This window comes from Neolamprologus multifasciatus, chromosome 2 (assembly GCF_963576455.1).
Source record: "Neolamprologus multifasciatus chromosome 2, fNeoMul1.2, whole genome shotgun sequence".
Taxonomy (NCBI): domain Eukaryota; kingdom Metazoa; phylum Chordata; class Actinopteri; order Cichliformes; family Cichlidae; genus Neolamprologus; species Neolamprologus multifasciatus.
In genome coordinates, this window is record NC_140440.1 from 9,973,407 (window position 1) to 9,998,342 (window position 24,936).

At 38.1% G+C, this 24,936-nt stretch overlaps 1 protein-coding gene across 1 annotated transcript in view; it reads right to left on the minus strand.

The window, feature by feature from the left end:
- Window positions 1-8,016: 8,016 nt before the first annotated feature.
- rxfp1 (relaxin family peptide receptor 1) overlaps window positions 8,017-24,936 on the minus strand; it is a 79,182-nt gene continuing 62,262 nt past the window's right edge. Inside the window, exons 12-18 of the mRNA XM_085179332.1 lie at window positions 23,252-23,323; window positions 22,157-22,228; window positions 21,451-21,522; window positions 18,839-19,068; window positions 11,040-11,450; window positions 10,582-10,800; window positions 8,017-9,762 (exon numbers count right to left, since the gene is read on the minus strand). Coding sequence (XP_085035458.1) covers window positions 9,353-9,762; window positions 10,582-10,800; window positions 11,040-11,450; window positions 18,839-19,068; window positions 21,451-21,522; window positions 22,157-22,228; window positions 23,252-23,323 — 1,486 coding nt within the window. The 3' untranslated portion in view covers window positions 8,017-9,352. The remainder of the gene's footprint in view (window positions 9,763-10,581; window positions 10,801-11,039; window positions 11,451-18,838; window positions 19,069-21,450; window positions 21,523-22,156; window positions 22,229-23,251; window positions 23,324-24,936) is intronic.

Sequence of the window (24,936 nt, forward strand, 5' to 3'; positions counted from 1 at the left end):
CTCTGCCATGTTGTAGCTCAGACAGAGGTGAAGAGGCGAGGTCACAGGTGAGTGACTAATGTTTTGGTGCTATAGATTAACTAGTATTTATTATCATGACATTTGGTAGGCTGCTGATGTAAATTGATTCATTAGTGTATATTTGGCAAAGAATCTGAATTGACATGTCTCACTTTTTATATGGCACGAATCCATGTGTTATTTTATCAGGTGGCAATATGTCCTAGTGCAGTCAGAGGGGAAGAGCCAGGGCCAAACATGAGGCACATCAAGCACAGAATAATAATTGTAATCTGAGGATAAAACACATGTACTGAGGCTGAAAGAAGCTTCAGTGCTCTCAGAAGACTAAAAAGTTGGCTAAGGTTAACAATGACTCAAATGAGATTAAACAATGCTGCTGTTTGTCCACCAGGAGAAACTGGACAGTATAGATGTAAAACAAATATGCCAGCAGTTTATCTCAGTTAACGAGAGGAGAAGGCATGTGTTTGGCTCCTTCACATAGTGGACATTGAGTTGTTGTGTGGGACACCACTAGTCCATGTCTGTTGCTAACAGTAGTTCATGTTTAGAATAAAACATCCCAGCTCACTGATTTGATCGGGGCAAGAGTGCCTAAAATGTTGCATAATTTTGCTGAGAGATCTTTTACTTTGTGGTAATCTTAGACGAGTAGTTTTATGGACAAAAACCACTCAGTGTTCCCTTAGTGCCAAACTATAACAGATGTTGGTGTACTGTAACATAATGTTGTTAAGTCCTTAAAGTCATGTTCTTTTATTGTCATGACTGTATTCGAAGCTATTTTTATTTTTGTATGATACCTGATTTATATGGAATATGGCTGAAGTAAACTAAATCCAAAAATTACTTAGTCAGTCATTTGTTTAATAGTAATTTAATATTATATAATTCACATATAAAACTATGAATTGTGATTTTAAATGGTTTAAAAGCATGTAGAATAGCATATGTAGGCAAGTATATTTCTCCTCTTTTTATTACGAAGCAAAAGCAAAAAGTTAAAAAAAAAAAAGAAACAAGGCAGGGTTGAATCATACGTCCCCACCAATGCCAAAACCAAATCTACGCCCTTGATTCCTCACCATTATGTTGTAAATAATCTGACGCTAACTAAAAAAACATATATATATTGCACTTGACCCCATCACATCACAACCAACAGAGTGGGACACACTATGCTGCTTTGCTGCTAAGCTACCTAATGTTAAATTCCAAAGTAAACAAAAGAAATAAGACAAGCATATTTAGTTATTTAATATTATTTGCTCATTAGTTGTTTCACTCAACTTTGCCTTGTTTTTTTTCGCTCCTAGAAGATGAATCTCTTCATTTCTCTTCATTTTTATTCAGTAGCTTTCCTTATTGTTATTGGGTTTGTTAAAAACTCACATATATTCTTTAAAAATATATATATATTTTAATATTTTCATCTTCAACTAAATGAATTTGTCACGCCAATTTGTGACTCTAATTTATTTTACTTAAATGTATTTAATTAAATTGTAGTGAAATTGTAGTGCTATAATCAACATTTTGAGGTTTAAAAGTTTTATGGCTAACTCAAATTATATTCATCTGAGATATGCAGTTTTACACCTTAAAACACTGAAGTTTAAGAGGAAATGGTTAGAAAAACATGCTACAACTTTTCTCAGTGAGCACTGCCTATCCTCATTGCTCCTAAAATACAAATGAATTTGCGTTATGAGTACAGCAAACATTAAGATCTCATTCAACAGATGCACAGCTTCTTTACTCTTTTCGTTCTCTCTCCTGTGTGCTGTCTGTGGCTTTGGATCGTTGAACCGATATTTAAACTCAAGTCGTATTTAAACTCATCTACCTTCACTATCTCAACTCCTTGGATCGTCACTGTTACACCTGTCTGCCTCTCATTAACACGTCTTGCATTAAACTTTCGTTCATCTTCTCTCCAGAGAGACCTCCACCTCTCCATGCTCTCCTTTATTTGCTCTCTGTTTGAACATCATACTCCATGGAGGCTCTTGCCTGTTGTCATCTGTCAAAGTCTCCCATCACCACTGCAATAAAAAAAGGCGCTCAGAGCAGATCCATGATATAATCCCAATCCCACTCACATACTTTTTTGCTACTCCAACTTCCTCTCTGCAGTATCACAGTTCTTCTCTTGGCAACCTATTACATGCTTTCTCTAGATCCACAAAGACACAGTGAAACAGACCCGCATAATTTCCATGTCAATTCTCAGAGCAAACATCACATCTGTAGCACTTTTTCTTAGCATGAAGTCATACTGCTACTCACTGATCATCATCATCTCTCCTCTTAACCTAGCTTTCCCCATATCTTGGCATCATCAGCTTTATCCCTCTCCTTACAAATCCTCTGCTCTTCCTGATTCATTAACTGTCCTCCAGCTGGCCTCTTCTTTTTCTAATTTTCTTCATTTTTCAGCGCCTCAAAGTATTCTTTCCATCTTCTCAGCACACTCAGTACATTTGTATCTCCTTAACCAAAAAAAGGACATAAATTGATTTGCCATTTGATGGGCCTGTTGAAACTTGTGCTAATTTAATTCCATGTTTAATCGAATCTCTTTTTTATTGTTGTGTAACCACTAGGTTTGAATATGCCACGCTTTAATTGGTTCCATTTTCACAGATTATTTTTTCAACTTGTAACTCCATTTGAGGTCTTAATTATAGTTGTTTAGGCCAGTCTGCACATTTAATCAAAATTCTTTTTCCCCCAGTCTTAAAACCCAAATGTGTTCTATGATAATAAAAATAACACTTCTAAACCAAACAGCCTTTAACTAAACAAATCAGCAAATTTTCAATTCAATTCAATTTTATTTATACAGCGCCAAATCACAACACAAGTCGCCTCAAGCTTCATAGGTACAGAGAAAAACCCAACAATCATATGACCCCCTATGAGCAAGCACTTTGGCGACAGTGGGAAGGAAAAACTCCCTTTTAACAGGAAGAAACCTCCGGCAGAACCAGGCTCAGGGAGGGGCGGGGCCATCTGCTGCTGTTAGGGTCAAAGTGCTTGGATAACATGTCTTTCATCCTGAAGGATAACAGGATGAAAGACATGCTGTGGAAGAGAGACAGAGGTTAATAACAGATATGATTCATATTAACACATACTGAGTGAGAAAGGTGACTGGAAAGGAAAAACTCAATGCATCATGGGAATCCCCCGACAGCCTACGTCTATTGCAGCATAACTAAGGGAGGATTCAGGGTCACCTGGTCCAGCCCTAACTACATGCTTTAGCAAAAAGGAAGGTTTTAAGCCTAATCTTAAAAGTAGAGATAGTGTCTGTCTCCCGAATCCAAACTGGAAGCTGGTTCCACAGAAGAGGGGCCTGAAAACTGAAGGCTCTGCCTCCCATTCTACTTTTAAATACTCTAGGAACAACAAGTTAGCCTGCAGTGTGAGAGCGAAGCGCTCTAATAGGGTGATATGGTACTACAAGGTCATTAAGATAAGATGGGGCCTGATTATTTAAGACCTTGTATGTGAGGAGCAGGATTTTGAATTCAATTCTGGATTTAACAGGAAACCAATGAAGGGAAGCCAAAACAGGAGAAATATGCTCTCTCTCTTTCTAGTCCCTGTCAGGACTCTTGCTGCAGCATTTTGGATTAACTGAAGGCTTTTCAGCGAGTTTTTACGACATCCTGAGAATAATGAATTACAGTAGTCCAGTCCAGTGTTAAATTAGGTCCAATTTTAGACCTAATTTAAGAAAAATGAAACCACAAAGGCAACTTCATAACTAATTTTATTGTAAGACACAGTCATTGTGCAATGTAAATAGAAATTGGCCTATACAATGTATCCACAAGTAATTGTTATGATGTATTATGTTTATACCATACAGTCATAGGTTTACTTAGGCCAAATAAGTCAGTTTTACAAGAATCCGCACTGCACTGAACAAAGTACGCACAGAAGAATCTATGACTGTATCACTCATTGTATCATATTCATCACTGTACAAATATATTTATAGATCACAGTGTAAAAAAATGATGTAGGGTTTGTGGAGACGGTTCAAAGTTCAAACTCCCAGACCAGCTGGGGAATTTCTAGACAAGATGCAGAAAAGATGACTTACCACTACTCCCTGTGAGGCTGCATCCTGCTCACAAAACCTCCCATTCATAAATATACAAATGAAATACATTCTTTGTTGAACATACTGCAAAGAAACTATATAATACAGTATATTACATTCAATATTTTCCCAAAATTATTTTATGTGGCAGAGAAAACACACAAGGACAAAACAAAACCCCCCAAACAAACAGCAAAACACAAAATGAACTATAACGTATCACTCTTGAAAACTGGAGGACATTTTTATTACAATACAATACGAAACATGAACATTTCCCCTAAAGAGCACTGAACCTGGCATTTGCAATTGACAAAAGAATGAATGCAACTTGTGGTCATCATGATACCAAAGTTTTGGGTGGTACATTATTATCAACAAAATGGCAAATTTTACAGTAAGAAATGTATCAAACACGTATTTATAAAACTATATGACAATGTTATTACAGCATTTGCATTACAGTCAGCTGCCACAATATACTCAGTAAATTTTGCAGGAAACCACTGGCTACAGTAAACATGTAATAGCTATAACTAAACACACAAACATTCATACACTACCCATGAAACAATAAAGCTTCTTGTAGACTGCAATGAATAAACAATAGCAAATTGTATTATTTATTAAATAGAATGCTTTGAAATGGCTGGAATTGACATTTTCAGAATGCAGTCAACAAAAATACTTGATTACAATTTGCAACACTAAAGGGAACTTGCGCAGATATCTCTAGCTAGTTTTAAATTTTGAGTAAGGGGAGCTGTGCGGTTATTTCAAGAAGAGCTTTAAGCATGCCAGTCTGCCCAAGCTACAGGAAAGAAAATGATTAGCAGCCGATCTAGAGATATATATAATGGCTCCTAGACGCAAAGAAAATATTTGTTGCTGCACTTGGACCGCCCTTGAGCAATCATCTTTAGCAGGAAATATGCACAAGTTCAAATCACAGATCTATTGCAAGTTTTAAGTTGCACACTTGAAAATGCATGCTCACATGCCAACACCACAGCAATGTTAACGCCTCTGTTAGGCTTTATTTAGGCACAGTGGTGCTTTTTGTCTTAAATGCATCATGTCAACATGCTAACTTTCTAACAATATGATGTGATGTTTGATTAAGAAAAAAAAAAAAAGGGCAATTTGGCAGTGGTGCTGGAGAATCACAATATTAGTATTCTCAGCCTCGGTGCCAGCGTCCACATCACAGCTTCGCAGAATTGTGCTCCCGCACCTCACTCTTAGGCTGTCTCCCTGGCAAATCATGTCAAAATTATGTAGATTTCATGAGATAGATGTTTTTCTTCCAGAAATAGTCATAAGAGTTAACACAGAATGTGCAATAATAGACAATAGAGATTATTGCTTTTGATTTTGAATTTTTATTGTTGTAAAATACCCTTTTAAGAGGGACAGACACCTTCAGCTACTTTACAGCACAAGTCATTTTGATTTCACACATGAAACAAGCAGCAGTAGAACATTTCTCAATCTGCACCATTGATTTAGAAAAGATTTTTCACTTGATGCTATTTCTGATGAAACCCTAGGAGCACACAGGCTTATAGCCACTGTGATGTACTAACAAAAAATAAGAGGTTGAGCTAGAGTTTCAGAGTTAAAGATGCAAAGTCTTTAATTTTGGATGGACAGGGTTAGAAATGAGTACACTGAAGGGACAGGTCAAGCTAGGAGTTTTGGAGACCAAGATAGAGAGGCAAGGCGGAGTAGAAATAGTGAATATGTTGAACAGTATGAAGTATGAAGCTACTAGGGAGGAACAAAAGAGGAAGTCCACTCCACAGAGGAGTTTCATGGATGTACTGGATGAGGAATGCAGAAGGTTGGGGTGACAGAGGACAGTGTAATAGGAGGCAGATGATTCACTGCGGTGGCCTCCGTTTAAATAAATATGCAGTTTTTGTCTAAAGGAAAGTGCAAATAATTATTTTAGGTCTGTAGCTCCATTTGTTCCTGTTCATTGTGAGCTATCTTGCAAATACTTCCAGATGCAGCCTTGGCAGGATTGCATCCACGTTTTCTACACTGGGATTAGCATGAAGGCTCTGCTTTGCCTTAAAGGGATTATCCATAGTTAACAACATACAGTTATGCTCCACAAGGTTTCCAGGGGTGCAAGGAAGCATAAAAAACTAAACAAACTAAACAAGCACTCCAGTAAAAGTAGCTTATTGTTGTCGCATTTCTCTATCTTGAGCCACTGTGAGCTAAGATTCCTAATCAGCAGCAAGTGTTGCCATGTGGCAGCCACCCTGAAAAGTCCAGGACTTACTGGGGGCAGTTATTTTGGAACATGTGAATTCAGTTTGTGATGTCAGTGAAACCTTTTCTGTTTATTTAGGTTTAGGGTGGACACCAGTATTGTCCTCTGAACACATCAATGTCTGTACATAACCCATTTCTCACTCTGAGTGATGTACCAATAAACTGGAGTCGTGACCAAGAAACATTGGCAGCCTCCAACCCATGATGTAACTGTAATGATGTCAATACAAATAACCCCAAACAAAACCAAGCAGTCCAGGGTTTTATTTTGCTTGTAGATTTAAAATGGCATAACTGCAGCACAGATACGTGCTTCTTTATATCAGAAAGTAGAAGTTCAGTGAGTTGTTTTTGTCTCTATTTCATCTTATTTTGACCCGATCAATCTCATTTCCAGCTTTCTGACTGTTACAAGCTTAACTTGTTAATGCAAACCTGAAAGGTTTGCTTCAAGCAAGCAAGCAAGCAATTTATTTATATAGCACTTTCAGACAACTCCCAGCTGAAAACAAAGTGTCGTACACCTAACATGAAAAACGAAAAACGATAAGCACATTAAAATAAATTAAATTAAAACAATAAAATCAGCACCTTAGATCAAATTAAAGCAGTAAAACCAGGGTCAAACTGTGTCAAAAGCCAATGAATAACAATGTAGGCAACTCTTCAGTGCATGCAATAACAAATACCAAATCTCTCAGAGACACAATCACTACCGTATAAGTGAGGCCATGTACAGAATGAAATTGGGGATTTCTCTTTATTTTGATGGCACATCCCAGGAGAAAAGACACTGGGACACATAATAATGAGGAGCCGACTAAACCTAAGAAATGTGTGACAGACTCATGGGGACCCAGCTAGTTTTATATATATCATACACGTATGGGGACTATCAAATTCACATTGCATCACAAACCACTCATTGCTGCATGAGTGGCCTACTTGAGCCAAGAAAATAACAAAAGGACTGCAACACTCAGTGAATATGCTTGGAATACTCATCTCCTGTTTCATCTGAGCAAAACAAGGATGCAGGTTTATTTTCATCTCATTTATTTGCAGTCCAACAGATCCTCATCACAAGAGATGGCTCAAAGGTGGATTCATCTCTGAAAAAACCTGTGGAGTATGCAGTATCTTTCTTGGTTGTCACTGGCACCTTAGACCTGAAGGGAAAAGGTATCGAGACACATAATAACGACGAGCTAGCTACGCTTTAGAAATGTGTGGCATGCCAATGGGTCTTAACCAAGATAAATCTTGAATGAGGCAGATAGTAAGCAATGTAATAAATGTGACCAACTGCAATTCTAAGCGCAGCAGCATAAAGAAGTGTGGACATTATGTGACAGACATATACTGTACTATACTGTATGTATAGTTCCTTATCTTTTCACCCCCCCAATAAAAAAAAATTTGCTTTAGGGAAAGAAAAGTGCTATAAGCTTTTATTACTCCAAGGACACAATCAGGATAACCAATGTGTTAAAATATCTCTGTTCTTTTCAACTTTCCAGAAGCTAAAGTTTGTAAATAATTAAAGTTTTAATCATTTCCAGCTGGGCATATTTTTTTTTGAATGGCAGAGACCTGTTGTAGCCATACAGATGACAAATAAGTGTATACAGGTAAGCTGGTGACAGTTATTTGTTTATAAATGTCAATTAGTGTACCAATGGAAATGAGGTCGTGCAATACTGTTTTGTTTTTTTTGTTTGTTTTAACAGTCTCTTTTGTTGTGGAGTTCCTGACAATAAAAATCACTGCTGAGCAACAGTGAGGAAAGTAAAACAGAGCAAGTAAAGTTTTTTCTGTCAAATGCGCACTGTTTCAGTAGATACTCACCTACATATTAAAAAAAAAAAAGAGTCAAACAATTGGATCTCAATGGCCCTCAGCGGCTGAAATCCCAAGCCCATTCTTTTCCTTAATGTCATGCTGTGCATTTCCTGATTCTCTCAACTACCCTTGTTTGGGATGTTACAAATATGTCACAAAATTAAATTAAATAATAAAAATAAAGTCAAAGTCAAATGGGTGGCTGTAGCTCAGTGGGTAGAGCAGGTCGCCTACTGATCGGAAAGGTTGGTGGTTCAATCCCTGGCTCCTCCAGTCTGCATGCCAAGTATCAATTGCCCAAATTGCTCTCCGATGCATCTGTCGGAGTGTGAATGTAGTTAGAAAGCACTCAGTTTAGAGAAAGTGCTTGTAGATTGGTTGAATGTGTCATGTTGTATAGAGCGCTTTGAGTACTCTGGGAGAATAGAAAAGTGCTATATAAGAATCAGTCAATTTACCTTATCAAATACCATTATCTAAGATTTACATCTGTCTAACTGTACCAATCATCCCCTTGTTTTTCCAGCCTCTGCCACTAGGTCATAATTATGAGGCCCTTCATTGCCCTATCTATTAATGTCCTAAATGTTTATACTCTTTTTAATCCTATGGAATATTCAATGTGTCTCACCCATTGAATAGAGGCTCAGTTATGTCATTGATGGGAATCATTCAGTTTGCATATTAATCCATTGTTATTATCATTATTAGCTTTTTGTCACTGATAACAGATTCGGTTCTCCAGATTTTACTTGTCTGGCTTTAACAGGATTCACAGGGAGCATGTTTTCTTAATTTAAGAAATTCTTTTATGAAGTAGGTCCCCCTATCTGCTGTGATGGCTGTTACCGTTGCCGGTCATGCACACATGCACTGTTACATTTTGGGGAAAAAAAGACAAAAAAAAAAAAAAAATACTGCAAATAAAATGCAAAGAATGTAGGCACTAACAAGTGACTAAACTGAGGGTAAATATGAACTGCTGAGATGAATGAACTTGAATGAAACTGAGTTGACTGAGGTGAGGTTTTGTTGACAATACAAACATGTACATGTACCTCTACCATTAGACAGTTACATAAGTTAATTTGTTTGTGTGCCTGTGTGAATGTGTGTATGTGGTGGTGTTTCAGTCTTAGAACATACTGACAGCACTGTATGTTGTGTTTCCTGCTTTCTGGTTGATGCTTTAATGTCATTGTACCCCTCATTAGTATTTTCCACAGGCGTGAGCTTGGGCTTTATGCCATTTGCTTCAAATTCCTGCCCCACGCTGACACTAGGGCTGTTTTCCTGCACGGGCCACATTTCCTGCCAAGTGAGCGATGGATGATGAGCTGGTTGTCTGCTTAGGAGGGGCTTCCTCTGCCTGTAGTTAGCCCACACCTGCACAATAGTCTCTTTGAAAGGCCGTGTTGTTAGTGTGTAAAGGATGGGGTTAAGTGCGCTGTTGATGGGGAGAATAAATATGACTACCCAGGAGCTGATGGTACCTGTCAGAGAACAGAGAAAGAAATACAATTACAGTGTTAATTACTTAGTCTGTCTAGATTGTTACATTTAACAACTACTGACATCACAAATTAAAAATGATATGCAAATACTATCCTTAACCTCAAAATAAATTGTCATCATGCATAATCTAATGCTTAATGGTATTCTCATGCAGTAGTAAAACTTATGGGAAACTCTTTAAGAGAACACAGAATGAATCCATATTGGGAGCACTTTGCTCCGCTTGACCTTAAAAGGCAGGACTTTACAACCTGATGCTTTGCAAGAGAATGTATCTGTAGCCAGCTCTGATTCACTGTAATCAATTTCAAAAATCATCTAAAACACATCACGTGGCATTTAAATGTATTCTTAACCCACTTCTCCCCCTAAAAAACAGTAACTTCATCACACACAAATCAGCAACACATGATCACTTTCTTTTGCCAAAGACGTGTGATTACAAACTGCAAATGACCTGGTCAATGATGATGTCACTGAAAAAAATCAAATGAATAATGAATAATAAAATGAAGCCTGTCATGAATAATCTTAAAGCAAAAATCAGTAAAACAGTAGGATATAAAAATTAAAAAATCATTAAAAATAATAAAATCTATACACAGGTAATCAGTCACATCCATCATCGTCATCATCAAATCATCTGCTTCTTTTAGTGAGTTGCAGCAGACACAGCTGAGTTAAGAGGCCAAAAATGTTGTAGAGGCAAACTGTGAGGCTAATTAGGTAGTATTTTACTCAAAATGCTCTTTGTCATCAAAGTGTTTGTTTAAATGCTTGTCATTCTTTTACTGTACCGGGAATCTCCACCTGCAGCAGCGAGAGGATCTTGAGGATGAAAATGGGGATCCAGCAGAGGGAGTCAGTAATGACGATAGAGAAGAATCTTTTGGCAATGGTCACCTCTTTTTTGATGTGGTTGCTATATTTAGTGGTCTGAGTGCCTGTTCGATGGATGTTATAAAACATACTTGCATAGGAGAGGACAATGATGAGGAATGCCACCAGGTTAAGACCTATGGAAAGATTTCATACAAACAAGTTTAAATTTGCAGTACTTGAATGTACATGTATAATAAATCTTTGCATCCAGAGCAAATAAATAAATGCAAAACCCCTCACATATAAAACACATATACTAAATACAGAACCTGTACTTTTACAGTTACCTTTGGAGAAGAAGTAAAAACAAAAAAAAACAAGTGAAAACATGAACAAAAATCTTCAAAGCACTGTTTCAAGAACAAATCCTCACCCAGGAAAATAACGACGGAGTAAACGTGAGCCCATAGAGTCTCTGGTTGTTCAGAGTGCAGTGGAAAGCAGACACCATTGGTCCCGTAAAAGTTGCGAAACAGCCCCTTGCAAACTAATGGGAGGAAGGCAATAATAAAACCAAACACCCATATCCCAAGAAGGATGGTGACAGTTCGTCGCCAGCCAGGAGTCAAGTACTGGAAAGGGTAGACTATGCAGATGTATTTCTCCAGCGTTAGATATGTGAGGAGCAGGACAGATACTTCAGTGGACAGCATGGCCAAAGAGCCAATGACCTGACACTGGCTGCTATCCATCCACGCCTGGGCGTGCCGGTTGTACTCGCCTCGAAACTTTAGGTCATATGCGCCGATCATGAAGAGGTAGATGCCCATCAACCCATCTGCACCTGCGAAGAAAAAGCAGCTGATTTACAAATTACTTATGAAATTTTGGTATAAGATTACATCCTGATATTTCTGGAGTATTTGGCTGAACATATAGCTATAACGATGTATTTGGGCTGCTTTGCTTCAGAAAATTTAGTTTCATTACTTTAGATTAATTAAGAAATGTGAGCACAACGTCAGTTGGACTTATTTTAACACCAAATAAACACTGCAGTGCTCTGAAAAAAAAAAAGACAAGTTAAAAAAAAATTGGTCAACATGAAAGGATTGAATCTGTAAGAAGGAGATTAATGATGACATGCTGACAGCAGCCACTCAACCTCGGAAATCCATGCATATTGAGAGGAACCATGGATACTATAGGCTAACATCAGTCTTTCATGTGGTCTAAACTGTTATGAAAAGGAAATGAATGATATGATCAGTTTGAAATGGTGCAGAAATATACCCATTAGCATTCTTGCTGAAACTCTTGAGGAAAAGGAGTAGCGGCTGGGCTCGTTTTAACTTAGCATTAAGACTTTGAATCGGAAAAAAAATAGCTCTGTTCTGTTCAAGGGAAACAAAACTGACACATTAACTAGAGAACTCAAGGCAAACCTTATGAAAGAGAAACAGAATAATGTATGTTCAGTGTTTTAAACTAGAATGCTGATTTCTTGTTCTTCTGCTCAAAGAGGAAGGTTCTTCTGAGTTAAATTTTACTTGAGGGGAGAATGATTTATGATATCAAAGCTAGTTAGAAGCCAGTTTTGAAGAAATCGACATACACTTTAAATGTTGCGTAATATTAAAGAACATGTAAGGGATACCCATCCATCCATCCATCCATCCTGTTAACCGCAGTTTAGGGTCACAGGCGTGATGGAGCATACAACAGTGATGCATATTTATAGATTCTGAACTTTTCATTGTTTCCAGTTTTAATGAAACAAAGTGGTAAGTGGCCTGCATTTGTATAGCGCTTTACTCAGTCCCTAAGGACCCCAAAGCGCTTTACACTACATTCAGTCATTCACCCATTCACACACACATCCACACACTGGTGATGGCAGCTACATTGTAGCCACAGCTGCCCTGGGGCGCACTGACAGAGGCGAGGCTGCCGGACACTGGCGCCACCGGGCCCAAAACAAAAATAAAACAGCTCAGTTTTACACTTGAATTTCAAAACTTGAAACTAAACATCTTATCTAAACCAAGAAATGTTCAAGGAGTTTGAGGATTAACATTTAAATGTAAATCTGACATGTAAAATGGGGAAATATTTAATATTGCAGAGTATTCTTGGGTCTCTCAGTCTAATTTGAAAAAATAGGTCATGTTATTCATGTTAAAAAAAAGGTTAATTTCTTTCCGTTGTATCTTGTCACGATCCGCAGTGGCAGACCGAGTGGAGAGTGTGTGGAGGACTCAGACACAGGCGAAGACACGAAACTGAGTTCAAATGAAAAGCGAGCCTTTATTTTGGCTGATGACATGGGGGTCAAACAAGGCTGAAGCACAGTGACCATGACAGTATCTGTTCCATTAAAAAAACATTCAATGTAATACAAGTGGATTTGATCTATTCATGAGAAACCTTTTCAAATAAATGAACTTGCGGACATTGCTCAAGATTTCCAGCAAAACATAAGTAAGCACACTGCAAGTATCAGTGAGCAACATTTTAATAGAAGGAAACACAGTATCAACTAATGGACGTGTCCAAAGTCAAATTGATTTTATCCAAAGTAAAGAAGGGCTTTGTCTGTGTGAAATGATGATTAGAGTAAAACCTTTGAAGAGGTTATGGCATTCTACATGCACTGGTAAAACTGCTTATTTACATTCAAAGCACGATCAAATGGAATTAGAGTGACCGGACTATAAGAAGATCAATAATAAGGCTCAGTAGACTGAGAGTTGGGAAGAAAAATGAACAGATACAGATTTTTCTATAGAAGAAAAAGCAAGACTCTAATCAGCACAAGTGCATTAGTATTAGTTCCTATGACAGTTGGGGGATATATTAACATTCACCACCATTTCTCTGATTGGAAAAAGTGTTCTATTTGCAACAGCAACACTTCATTTATCAGAGACATCTTTTGGTTTTCCTGTTTTTTAGAAAAAAAATTTATACAGCAGCAGAATGATGACCACAATACAAGCTTTTCCGAGAGCTTTTGCTCTATAAGCCACCCACCTTCATCCCCACGGAACATTTGTGGGGGCATTTGAAGACTAAGAAAACCAAACTTTCTCGATAAAACAAGAAACTTTTTGGGGATGTTGTGAAATGGTATAATATGGGATATGAAGTTTTGTACAAACCTGTAGATTCCAGGGTTTGAAATATTAATGTGATTACAAATGTAAATATAAGCTCCGGAGCCAATATTTTTTATGATAAAAAGTCTAAACAAATGCAAACTATATGTATCATCACTAGACCTACTAGAGTTTCTGAATCAGAATCAGAATACTTTGTTAATCCCAGAGGCAATGATGCGGTCACAGTTGCTCCAAGACAGTAAGAACAATAACTAAATAAACTAAAGTAATTACTACAATCTATATTACAATATTATAAAACATAACAAAATACCTCTTATGCAAATAGCTCAAATTATAAACATCCCAGTATATTACACAAATGAATTAGTTGACACTGAGGTGCCCTTCTTGTTAAGACTTCGAACCCTACTGTACATCATTTTTCTTTATATAAACGTTAGAAAAAGCAACATTTAAAGGCCAAACCTCAAATTTGTGTTGCTTAGTTAAGTTCGTTTTTCAGTGTGGAATTTGATTGTCACCCCTTGCGACAACTGACGAAAAATACACTTCACAGCCTTCACTCAAGAAGCAGTGGGTCTCTTTGTTAGGTTGCTGTAATGAGCCCATTACAGCTTGCTGCAAGTAAGGTGAGGAGGTAGACAATGCACTGAAAAACTTGTGCGTACCCCCTCGGGCAGAAATTCTTGAGAGCATGTAACTTTCTCTTCAAAACTAACAAACTAACAAAAGGTTATGTCTGTGAAGGTTCTCAGTCATCCAGGTCATCGTAGTCAAAGGAGCTTGCCTTTCCTGGACTGCGCTGTGCACATTGAAGAGAATGGCAACCTCAACATCGAAGTTTACCGGAAGCCCACACACACGGACCAGTACCTCCTGTTTGACTCCCATCACCCTCTGGAACACAAACTTGGAGTAATTAGGACCCTACACCACCGGGCAGAACATGTTCCCTCTAAGCCTGAAGGGAAAAAGAAGGAACACACACATGTAAAGGAAGCACTCAAAACGTGCGGCTATCCTAATTGGGCGTTCATAAAGTCAGCAAAGAGGCACAGAAAAGAAGATCAGACACCAGTGAGGGAGGATAAGAAGGACAGACGCAACAACATTGTCATCCCTATGTAGCTGGTGTATCAGAAAAACTCAGGAGGGTTTTCTCCAAGCATGACATCCCGGTGCATTTCAGACCCAGCAACACACTCAGACAAAAACTGGTTCACCCGAAAGACAAAACTCCAAAACACAGACTTAACAATGTGATGTATGCTGTACAGTGCAGCGAGGAATGCCCAGACCTCTACATCGGAGAGACCAAACAGCCACTTCACAAGCGCATGGCACAACATAGAAGAGCCACCTCCACAGGACAAGACTCAGCTGTCCATCTGCATCTAAAGGTCAAAGGTCACTCTTTCGAGGATGCCAATGTTCACATTTTGGACAGAGAGGACAGATGGTTTGAAAGAGGAGTGAAAGAAGCCATCTATGTCCACTGTGAGCGACCATCTTTGAACAGAGGCGGTGGTTTACGACACCAACTCTCTGCCATCTATAATCCAGTTTTGAGATCCCTTCCCAGACGCCTTAACGCCCACTCACATCCTGGGCCATCTGACCTCAGGAAATCGCATGATAAGGTGGGGCCAGGTTTCACAATGAGCTCACCCGAAACCCTGGCTGATTGGGACCCACACCCAGTTTCACACCTTGGCTCAGGCGATTAGAGGGTCATCAGGGGGTCCTTTTGTCCCTCTGTTGGGGGGACACTCCCACTAGGTTTAAATCTGGGACTCCCCACCATTTGACCTTAGAACTGAAGAAGTTTCTCGGATGAGAGGTGAAACGTCTTCAAGCAACTTAAAGAAGTCCAGACGCTTTTCTTTGCAAGCTCCTTTGACTAACAAAAGGTTAGAAGTTCAAAAAGCAAGCTGAGACGTTATACATCTGTCTTAAAAGACTGTTCAATGTGCAATCTCCATCTCTTGGAATAATTGGAATTTGATCTACAAAACATGACTATGCATCGTACACCAACCATTGTTTCATGCTTGAAACTCTTGGAGAGAAAAAGAACTGAAACTAAAAGATAACTACGAGCCCCATCTGTTATTTTCTTTTATACCTAGTTTCAATTCTGTTTTCAAAGTTTTCACAATGTTTTTTTCTAAATTAGTGATTTAATTCACAACTTATATCCTCTGATGAATTGCCCACTGCTTCATCAGTCATGGATTAATGTTTATTTCTTTGATAGTTTGGTGAATTCATTACTCAAATCCTCCTCTTTAGTCCTGTTAGTAATTCTTTTGATGCTGAATCAGACCAAAGCTCTTTAGAAGGCATTAACTGTGGACCTGGAATAAAATAACTAAAAACTGCTTTTAAGTTTTCTTTTGTATGTTTTTGGTTTTTTTTATGTTATAATGTGTCATAGAAAGATTGTAAGGGTACAAAAATTAAACTTGCCGACTGTGTGATGGGGCTCCTATAAAGTCACTTAAAGATTATTTAAATGAATACTTTGGCTTTCTTAGGAAAAGGCAATGGCTGATACAAGCATAATTAATTCATGTCAAGTCTTGTTCCAGTTCTAAGTACGGATGACTCAACACTTTCATGTTTCTACTTTGTTATTGGTTCATTTCTTCCTTGACTCTTTCCGCTCCTTTAATAGCCATATTAAAAGCAATATGCAAACGCATCCTGCTTGCATTAAGATACTCTTTTTAAACTCTTCAGCAAAAGTAGCAAAGAATAAGTCATATTTAAAATGCTTTACTTTTCTCATCATCATAAGCTTCATTTTTGGCTTTCTTTGGCCAAAAATCTACTTGCTAATGAAAACAGTTCTCATATCACATTCACACACCAGTGCACTCCACAAAAAGACTGGATTTACTTTTCCACTGTGTTTGAAACCACAAAACACGTGAACAGCTTTATACTAACAGCTCTGGCTCAGGACATCAGTTGCGACCGGTTACCGGTAAGGGGAGGAAGATAGGACAAAGATATGCTGTGGGAGAAAGCCAAAGATTAATAATAACTAAAGATTAAATGTCACCTGATCCAGCCCTTACTATATGCTTTATAAGTGAAGAATCTGGCATCATGGTGCCAGGACAACCACCTCCAGCTGAACGTCGGCAAGACCAAGGAGCTGGTGGTGGACTTCAGAAGGAGTCAGCACAGAGACTACAAGCCCATTATCATCAATGGAGCTCCAGTGGAGAGGGTGCAGTCCTTCACGTATCTTAGTGTCCACATCTCCTCAGACCTGACATGGTCTGCCCACATTCAGGTCCAGACCAAAAAGGCTAGGCAGCGCCTGTATCACCTACGACAACTGAGGAAGTTCAGGGTCTCTCCAAAAATCCTCAGGATTTTCTATACAGGCGCTGTGGAGAGCATCCTCACACAGAACATGACATCGTGGTTTGGGAACAGCTGTGTGAAGGACCAAAAAGCTCTCCAGAGAGTGATCCGTACAGCAGAACGCTGCTGCAGGATTGCTCTCCCCCCGCTTCAGGACACCTACACCAGAAGATGCCGGACTAGAGCAGCGCAGATACTGAAGGACCCGTCCCATCCTGGCAACAAACTGTTCTCCTGCAATCCGGCAGAAGGTTCCGCATCATCCGGGCAAGGACAGAGAGACTCAAGAGGAGCTTCTATCCCCAAGCCATCCGGGCTCTAAACACACACACCCGCCCTCTCACATCATCTATAATTGACTGAGACAGGACTCTCTTCCAGACACTCTAAACCCATCGGCACAATGTACATTCCAAATTCCTTTAATTTTAAATATGTTTATATTGTCTATTCTGTAAAATAGTCAGATGTCTATTCATATCAATGTACAGAATTCACCTGCTTGCTGCTACTACTGCACGTTCACCCAATGTATATACTATATATATATATATATAATGTTCTTCCTCTACCCCCCCCCCCCCCTCCAATTTTTGCACATGTCGAGGAGCGTGTCAGGCTACATTTCACTGTGTGTTATACTTGTATAACTATGCATGTGACAAATAAAGAGCCTTGAAGCTGAAAAGAAAAGAAAGATTTAAATCTAATTTAAACCAAGTCGGATCCTCTTTAGCCTCCAGAACGGCTTTACTTTGTTGTGGCACAAAGTCAACATGATGCTGGAAACATTCTTCAGAGTTTAGGCTGTACCAACATGATAGCATCATACCAGATTTGCTGCTGATTTGTTGGCTGCACATACATGATGCAGTTTCCCCATTCCAATCCCAAGGTGCTCTAACAGACTGAGATCGGGTAACTGTAGAGGCCATTTGAGAACAAGTGAACTTACTGTCATGTTCAAGAAACCAGTTTGAGATGTTTTGAGCTTTGTGACATAGTGTGTCATGGACTGTTATCCTTTTGTGAGTAGATAAAAGAAAATGCTAAACTGTGATCATAAACGGGTCGGCATGATCAGCAACAATGATTTGTGATTTGTTGTGCACTTAGAAGTGCACGTCTAGATACCTTGGTTATAGCGAATGTCTATTTGAGTCAACCTGTCTACATGCCTACATGCCTTGAGCTGCTGCAATGTGATTGGTTGATTTGTGTTAACAAGCAGTTGAATAGCTGAACCCATCAAAGTGACCGGCGAGTGTAGTTCAGCTGTATCTCAGTCAAAACTGCTTTTTGCCACTTAGTATGCATCATATATAAAATCAGTTTTATGACAAAAGTTAAGTTTGAATATATATTTACTATTTTTACATATCATGTTAATCATGTCTTATCTTAAGGACTTTTTATTTCATTGGATGATAAGAATATCTTATCTAATCAACTGCCAGCTTTTTGCATTTAGTAGTATTCATGAGGATTTCCAGTGTATTTAATATTAAACCTTTATTATTGAAACATGGTGATAGGCACGGTGGAAACTAATTTCATGCTTTGTGCTGTCTTTGACATTCAAGGCTATCAGAAGGACACAGTGTTGGAAGAATATGTCAGTTGTAATCTAGAAACTGCAACAGCAAACAATAAAATCTTTGTAGCCAGTAAAAGTTATATCCTAAAAGTTATACGAGTTTTCCACCTTAAATGTAGTAACGTGACTTACAGCAGAGGGAGATGATGCACATGGCATGTAGTTTGTTCTCTGAGCGAATGTACGACCGCATGCAGATGACGAAGATATTGCCGAAGCAGGTGGTAGCAGACACAACCCAGACGAAGACCCTCAGCACAATATTGGCCAGTAGGTTCTCAAAGGATGAGATTCCATCAGTGTTGGGCTTACAACTACGCACATGAGGAGCATAGCCACAGTACTGGAATTTCTTGAAGTAGCTGTAATCATGCAAAAAAAAGTGTAAGGTTAAGCAACAGACAAAAGGAGATTGTTTATTTGAACCAAAAAGGTTCCGGGTCAATCAAGGCAACAGGAAAATACCACACTGTAAATGTCTTTTCTTTTTATACATACTGGCAGGTGCAGAAATAAGAGACAGGAATAAAACAAGAAGGGGTATTCTGGTGATCTTAAGTGCCAATTTTATACGGAAATAATAGCACCCGAAGCTGTGAGACTCTAAAGGTGGTGAACCTAATCAAGAAGCCAACTTAAATTAAAATGAGTGCTTTTGTCTTTCTACCCAGGTGTAGACCTGCAAAAGTTTAACAGTAATCATTTTATCCAAAGAAAGAATTAAAGGGTTTGTTCAGCTGAATTATCTGCCCATCTCCCACCATCAACCCCTGTATAGAAATTGACATGTCATTCATGGTCCTTACTAGGGCTGGGCCATATCATACTGTTCACGGTAATACCAGTATAATGTTGGGCAAAGATAAGAAAATGAAATATTGCGATAGAATATGGGTAAAACGCGCATGCGCAGTGCCTTTGTTTTCATACGCACAAAGCGGAAAAAGCGTGCTGACGACAGAGAATGAGAAGGGCGAAAGCGGATCGTTGAATGAAACAGATGAACCAGAATTGGTTTGTAAAAATGCTGCAACTTCAGTGGTGGAACTGGTTTAGCTTTCGTCCATCAGATACACAACAAAGCACTATTTTTGGTAGCGCATGCTAGCGACGGCTGTATTTTGGAAAATACGACACATTTAAAATCAATCCTTTGATTTTTCTGAAAATCGACAGTGCCCCTTATAATCCTGTGTGCCTTATGTATGAATTCTGGTTGTGTTTACTGACCTCGAAACGATTTTATGTTGTACACGGCGCTCGAAAATCTGTCAAATGTTTTAGTACGACTTTGCTAAGCTACGAAGCCGGACTGCTTGATGGATTGTCGGAGCATTGCGGCTATCGTACGAGGAGCCTCGCGGAGTGATACGTACTGTGCTTCAACATAATATCAGCAGGGAATTTGCATTTGCACTGTTAAATTTTTATATAACTTTAATGCACATAAAAAACAGCTGCTTGTTTAAGTGAAAATACATTGATTGATTTTTCCACTAATAAAGTTGTGGAGTTGTAAAGTATTTTGTCTAGTGTCAATTATATCGTCAGTTATATCGTTATCGCAAATTTTCAAATGTATATCGTGATAAATATTTTTGGTCATATTGCCCTGCTCTAGTGCTTACAGTAATTAAAAATGACATTTCAACAAATCAAACCATTTTCCAGCTTCCAATATTGCCCATAGCTAAATGTCAAAGTGAACATGCTACTGTCCTTACAATGTTAATTTGCTTACTATATGTTAATCAGTTATTTTATTGCTAAAGGATTAAAGGAATGCCATTAATTTACAGAGTAATGACAGTAGTCTCTATTTGGGAAGTCAGAGCATCCTCAGTGCTATTAGAATTCACCCAGGAAAATATGAATTGAGTGCAAAATTAATAATTGGCCAATATTAGTTTCACATTTCTCAAATGTCAAACACATGCTGGTGCTCGCTCTTCAAAACCAAAGTGGAATGACCTTTTTAGGACAATTAAATTGCGATCAAATCATGACGTTCAAAAATTAATTTAATTAATTTAATTAATGTAATTAATTTAATTAATTTAAAAAAAATTAAATGTTTTTTTTTTAAGTCCCTGCAATGCACATGTTTTATGGAAATGCACTCTTATAAAGAAACAATCCCTTTGAAAACAGTTCACTGCTTTACTTCTGGAGTTTTCTGAATAATAGGTGCAACAGTTTCTTCAAATAGAGATGCAACTTTAAATTTATTTTTTAAATTTCTTTGTGAATTAAAATTGCTATTCCATTCATGTCTAAGGTAGGGTGATGGCATATTTCAAAAATATTTATGAATGAAGTAGCTTGAGCACTGCTGCTTTAAAATGCATTTTACTTCTGCAAAATAAGTTAGATTTGAATGCAGCTGACACTTACTAAAACTTGTATGAAGCACTGTTACAAAGGGAACGTTAAAGAATCTCTGTGACTGTATCCAAGGGTGAAGAGGCATTCATCTTATCATGTTCTCTGTCTTGTTGCATCTCTTCAGGACTTACATGGATGTATCTTGAGTTGTTTTAGCAACAGAAAAGAAGGATTACACTAAGCTTGACTGAATCATCTCCTGGTTGGAAGAGGAGTCTGACAGTCTCAATAAGGCTAGCTCAAAGCTCATTACTAGGATAATATTTCTATGTGTGAGTAACACATTGTCTGTATGACAGTCCAGACTGAACAATAAGGATTTACTGTTTAAACATAGAGCATCACAATGGAGTACTTACATATGAGTCAAGTATTTGAGAGGTTCAAACATCCTTCGCTGAATGTTTCCAATTTCTATTCCTTCTATGCTCCTAGCAAATATAAAGATGATTTTGTCTTAGTTTGATGCCACACACATTACAGTATGCTGATTTGTTTTGTACACAAAAACGTGAAAACGTGTTTTCACCAAATTGTCTTCTTGGTAAATGGCCTTTCAAGGCCTAAATGGGGGACATTTCTACTAGAAAGAGACATTTTTAGTCTTCTGTTTATTTAGATTTTGACTTTTGTGAATTCAAGCTTGTGAGTATGAAGAAAAAGTATGACAATCACTTGCCGGAATGTCTCAAACAGCAATATGCAGAATATACTGAGGTTCTCAAAAATGGAAAAACATTAAAAAATGATAACCTTCTTCAAACTAGTCAAACTAATCAAATCAAAAACTGGAGCTGACCAAAGTAATTGGACAGGCACCAACATGAAAGATAAGACCAATAAGATAAGATCAATATGAAAGTAAAATAAATATGATATAGTAAAAAAATAATGAATTAGAATAAAAAAACAGTATATTTACATAAAAGGTTGATTGTAAACAGAGTTTGTGTGGTTACTTGATATCAATTTATTTTATTACAGAACAAACTCAGTTTTATTTAATGCTAAACATTGATTTTTTTAAATTTTAAAGTTATCAGGGATGCACCATCAAATACTTACAATGATTTTAACTTGTATAGCTTATCAAAGTGGTCAACTTGCAGCTCCATGATGGGATTGTACGATATATTTCTGCAGAAAAAGGGGGAAAATAAGCAACAATGAACAGCACACACGCATAAATGATTAATGAAATTACAGTTCACTGTACATTATGCATGGGAGGACGGAAACAAAGCACAGCAATCTTCAGTGATGCAGTTTCATGAAAACAAATAGAACACTAGTGACATTTAAATATGTCTAGAAGCATTTTATGCATGTCAGCTGCCTCCCACATGTTTATCTTCCTGTCATACTGTCACATTACCTCCTGCTTCACATCTTAAAGGTGTGTCCTTCCTCTGTTCATTTTCTATCTTGTTATCCTCCCACCAGCATATTTATTAGTGGTTAGGGAATCAGTGTATTGACTGTCTTCTGCTTAAAATTTATAATCCATAGGAAGATGCTATACCACAGTTTGACACTATTTTTGTAGTATTTTCTGTAATTTAATCTACAATTATTCTGTATAACAATGTTAAACACAATAATATCACAACGATATTATCCTTGCTATTTATAATTTATTATAAAGGAATTGTCTTTTGCATTTTTTGAGCAATTTAGTTATTACCATTTTATCATTTTTCAATTAAAAGAAGGTAAACAGTTCACTCTTTCATATGTTTCATAGCTTCAGCTTCTAATAACTCTTCATAAAATTAATGCTTACATAACACGTACTTGCTCAATAAATTATGACTTGTCATTGTATATTAAACTAACCAGCCGTACATAACCCCTTCACAGAACATTAATTCAAAACTGATACAATCATATATTATTTTTTAAGTTCTAAAAATTAAAAGGTAGTACAAAAACCCCCAGCAAAATTTACTACAGTTTTGTCAAAGTCTGTATACACACTTTTCATTGAAAATATACTTGTACAAACATGAAACTATGTGTAGTTTTTGCAAAATCACAAACTGTCAGTCTGTTGTCATTCTCGATGACTACAAAGATATAAATAGCCATAGAGAAGGCTATGGGAAATGTATCCGCATACAGAACTATGTGTCTGTGGGTATTTGTGTAAAGACAACTCACAGCTGGAGCAAATCCTCAAGTAAGACAAAGAGATTCGGAGGGATTCCTGCCAGTCTGTTTCTGGACAGATCTCTGTGTGCACAGACAAATCCACATCAGTTCTCCAAAAATAAAGAACAATGAATAAATATTGATGTACAACACTGGGCATTTGATGGATGCATACAGATCATCAAAGGAAGCTCCACCCTCAGTAACTCTGTTAGGGGAGAGGGGGTGGATAGAATGACAGGCAAACTGAAAAACAGCAATAACAAAAAATGTAAAGTCCTTTGAAGAACAAAGTGAATGTCTCTATTTACTGACATACTGACACTATGCTTATGGTAGGTTGTTGTAGCCACGTTTTTCATTAGTGACCATCCACAGCAGGTTTCCCAGACTGCATTAATAATACATTCACAGTTACCCTATTTTGAAGATTCAGTGTTACCAACTGCAGCACTGTGAATGTTGTGGTTGTATGGCTTTAATGCATTAGATATTTACCCTACTATCCCTCTTCATCATTAAATGTAAATGTCTTTGTCCAAGTGGTTTCTTATGTGGCTCTGGGGCGATCGTGGCTCAAGAGTTGGGAGTTTGCCTTGTAATCGGAAGGTTGCCGGTTCGAGCCCTGGCTCCGACAGTCTTGATCGTTGTGTCCTTGAGCAAGACACTTGACCTGTTGCCTACTGGTGGTGGTCAGAGGGCCCGGTGGCGCCAGTGTCCAGCAGCCTCACCTCTGTCAGTGCGCCCCAGGGTGGCTGTGGCTACAATGTAGCTGCCATCACCAGTGTGTGAATGGGTGGATGACTGGATGTGTAAAGCGCTTTGGGTCTTTAGGGACTAGTAAAGTGCTATACAAATACAGGCCTTTTACCATTTATGTAAATGGTGAAACTAAACGATGAACAACTAGATTTTGGCAAGATAACTCCATAACAGAATCTTTTTTGTTTGTTTGTTTTTTTGTTTGTGATAGAGCCACAGACATGATGCTCTGTTCTGTTTTACTTCTCTTCTCCCACGTCTCTTTAATAAGTTTCTTCCCATACTTCCCCTGATTCTTCTCTTTGCTACATACTGATTTTGAGAAAAACAGAGAAAAACAGAAAACCCCCTGCCTCATCCTTTAAAGTTACTCCATATTGACAGTTGCAAGAAAAACAAATTAACTGCCACACCTCATTAAATTTCTGAATTCCTGACAATTCCTGTCCAAAAACAACTTAATTTCAAGGACAGTTTGAACTCACAGTTTTGAAGAGAATTAAAGGCTACGTTCACACTGCAGGCGAAAGCGCATCAAATCCGATTTTTTTGACCCTATGCGACCCATATCCGATCATGGTGTGACAGTGTGAACGGCACAAATCTGACATTTTCAAATCCGATCTGGGTCACTTTCGTATGTGGTACTGAATCCGATACATATCCGATGTTTCAGAAAGCGACTGCTGTGTGAACGGTCAAGTCGCATTAAATCCGTCTTCTACGTCACTGACACAAGACAGACGCCAATTATCAGCGCCCGATAAGACATCGTGAACGCTTCCTGGCCATCCGGTGAAACTGTTGGGAGGACAACGTTGGAGAAACGTTAACATTTTATTTGTACTGCATAATCTGCAGATTCTGACAGAAATCTGCAACTATCCTTTGAAGCACCGCTCCTCTAAAACAGCAATAAGGATCATTATTAG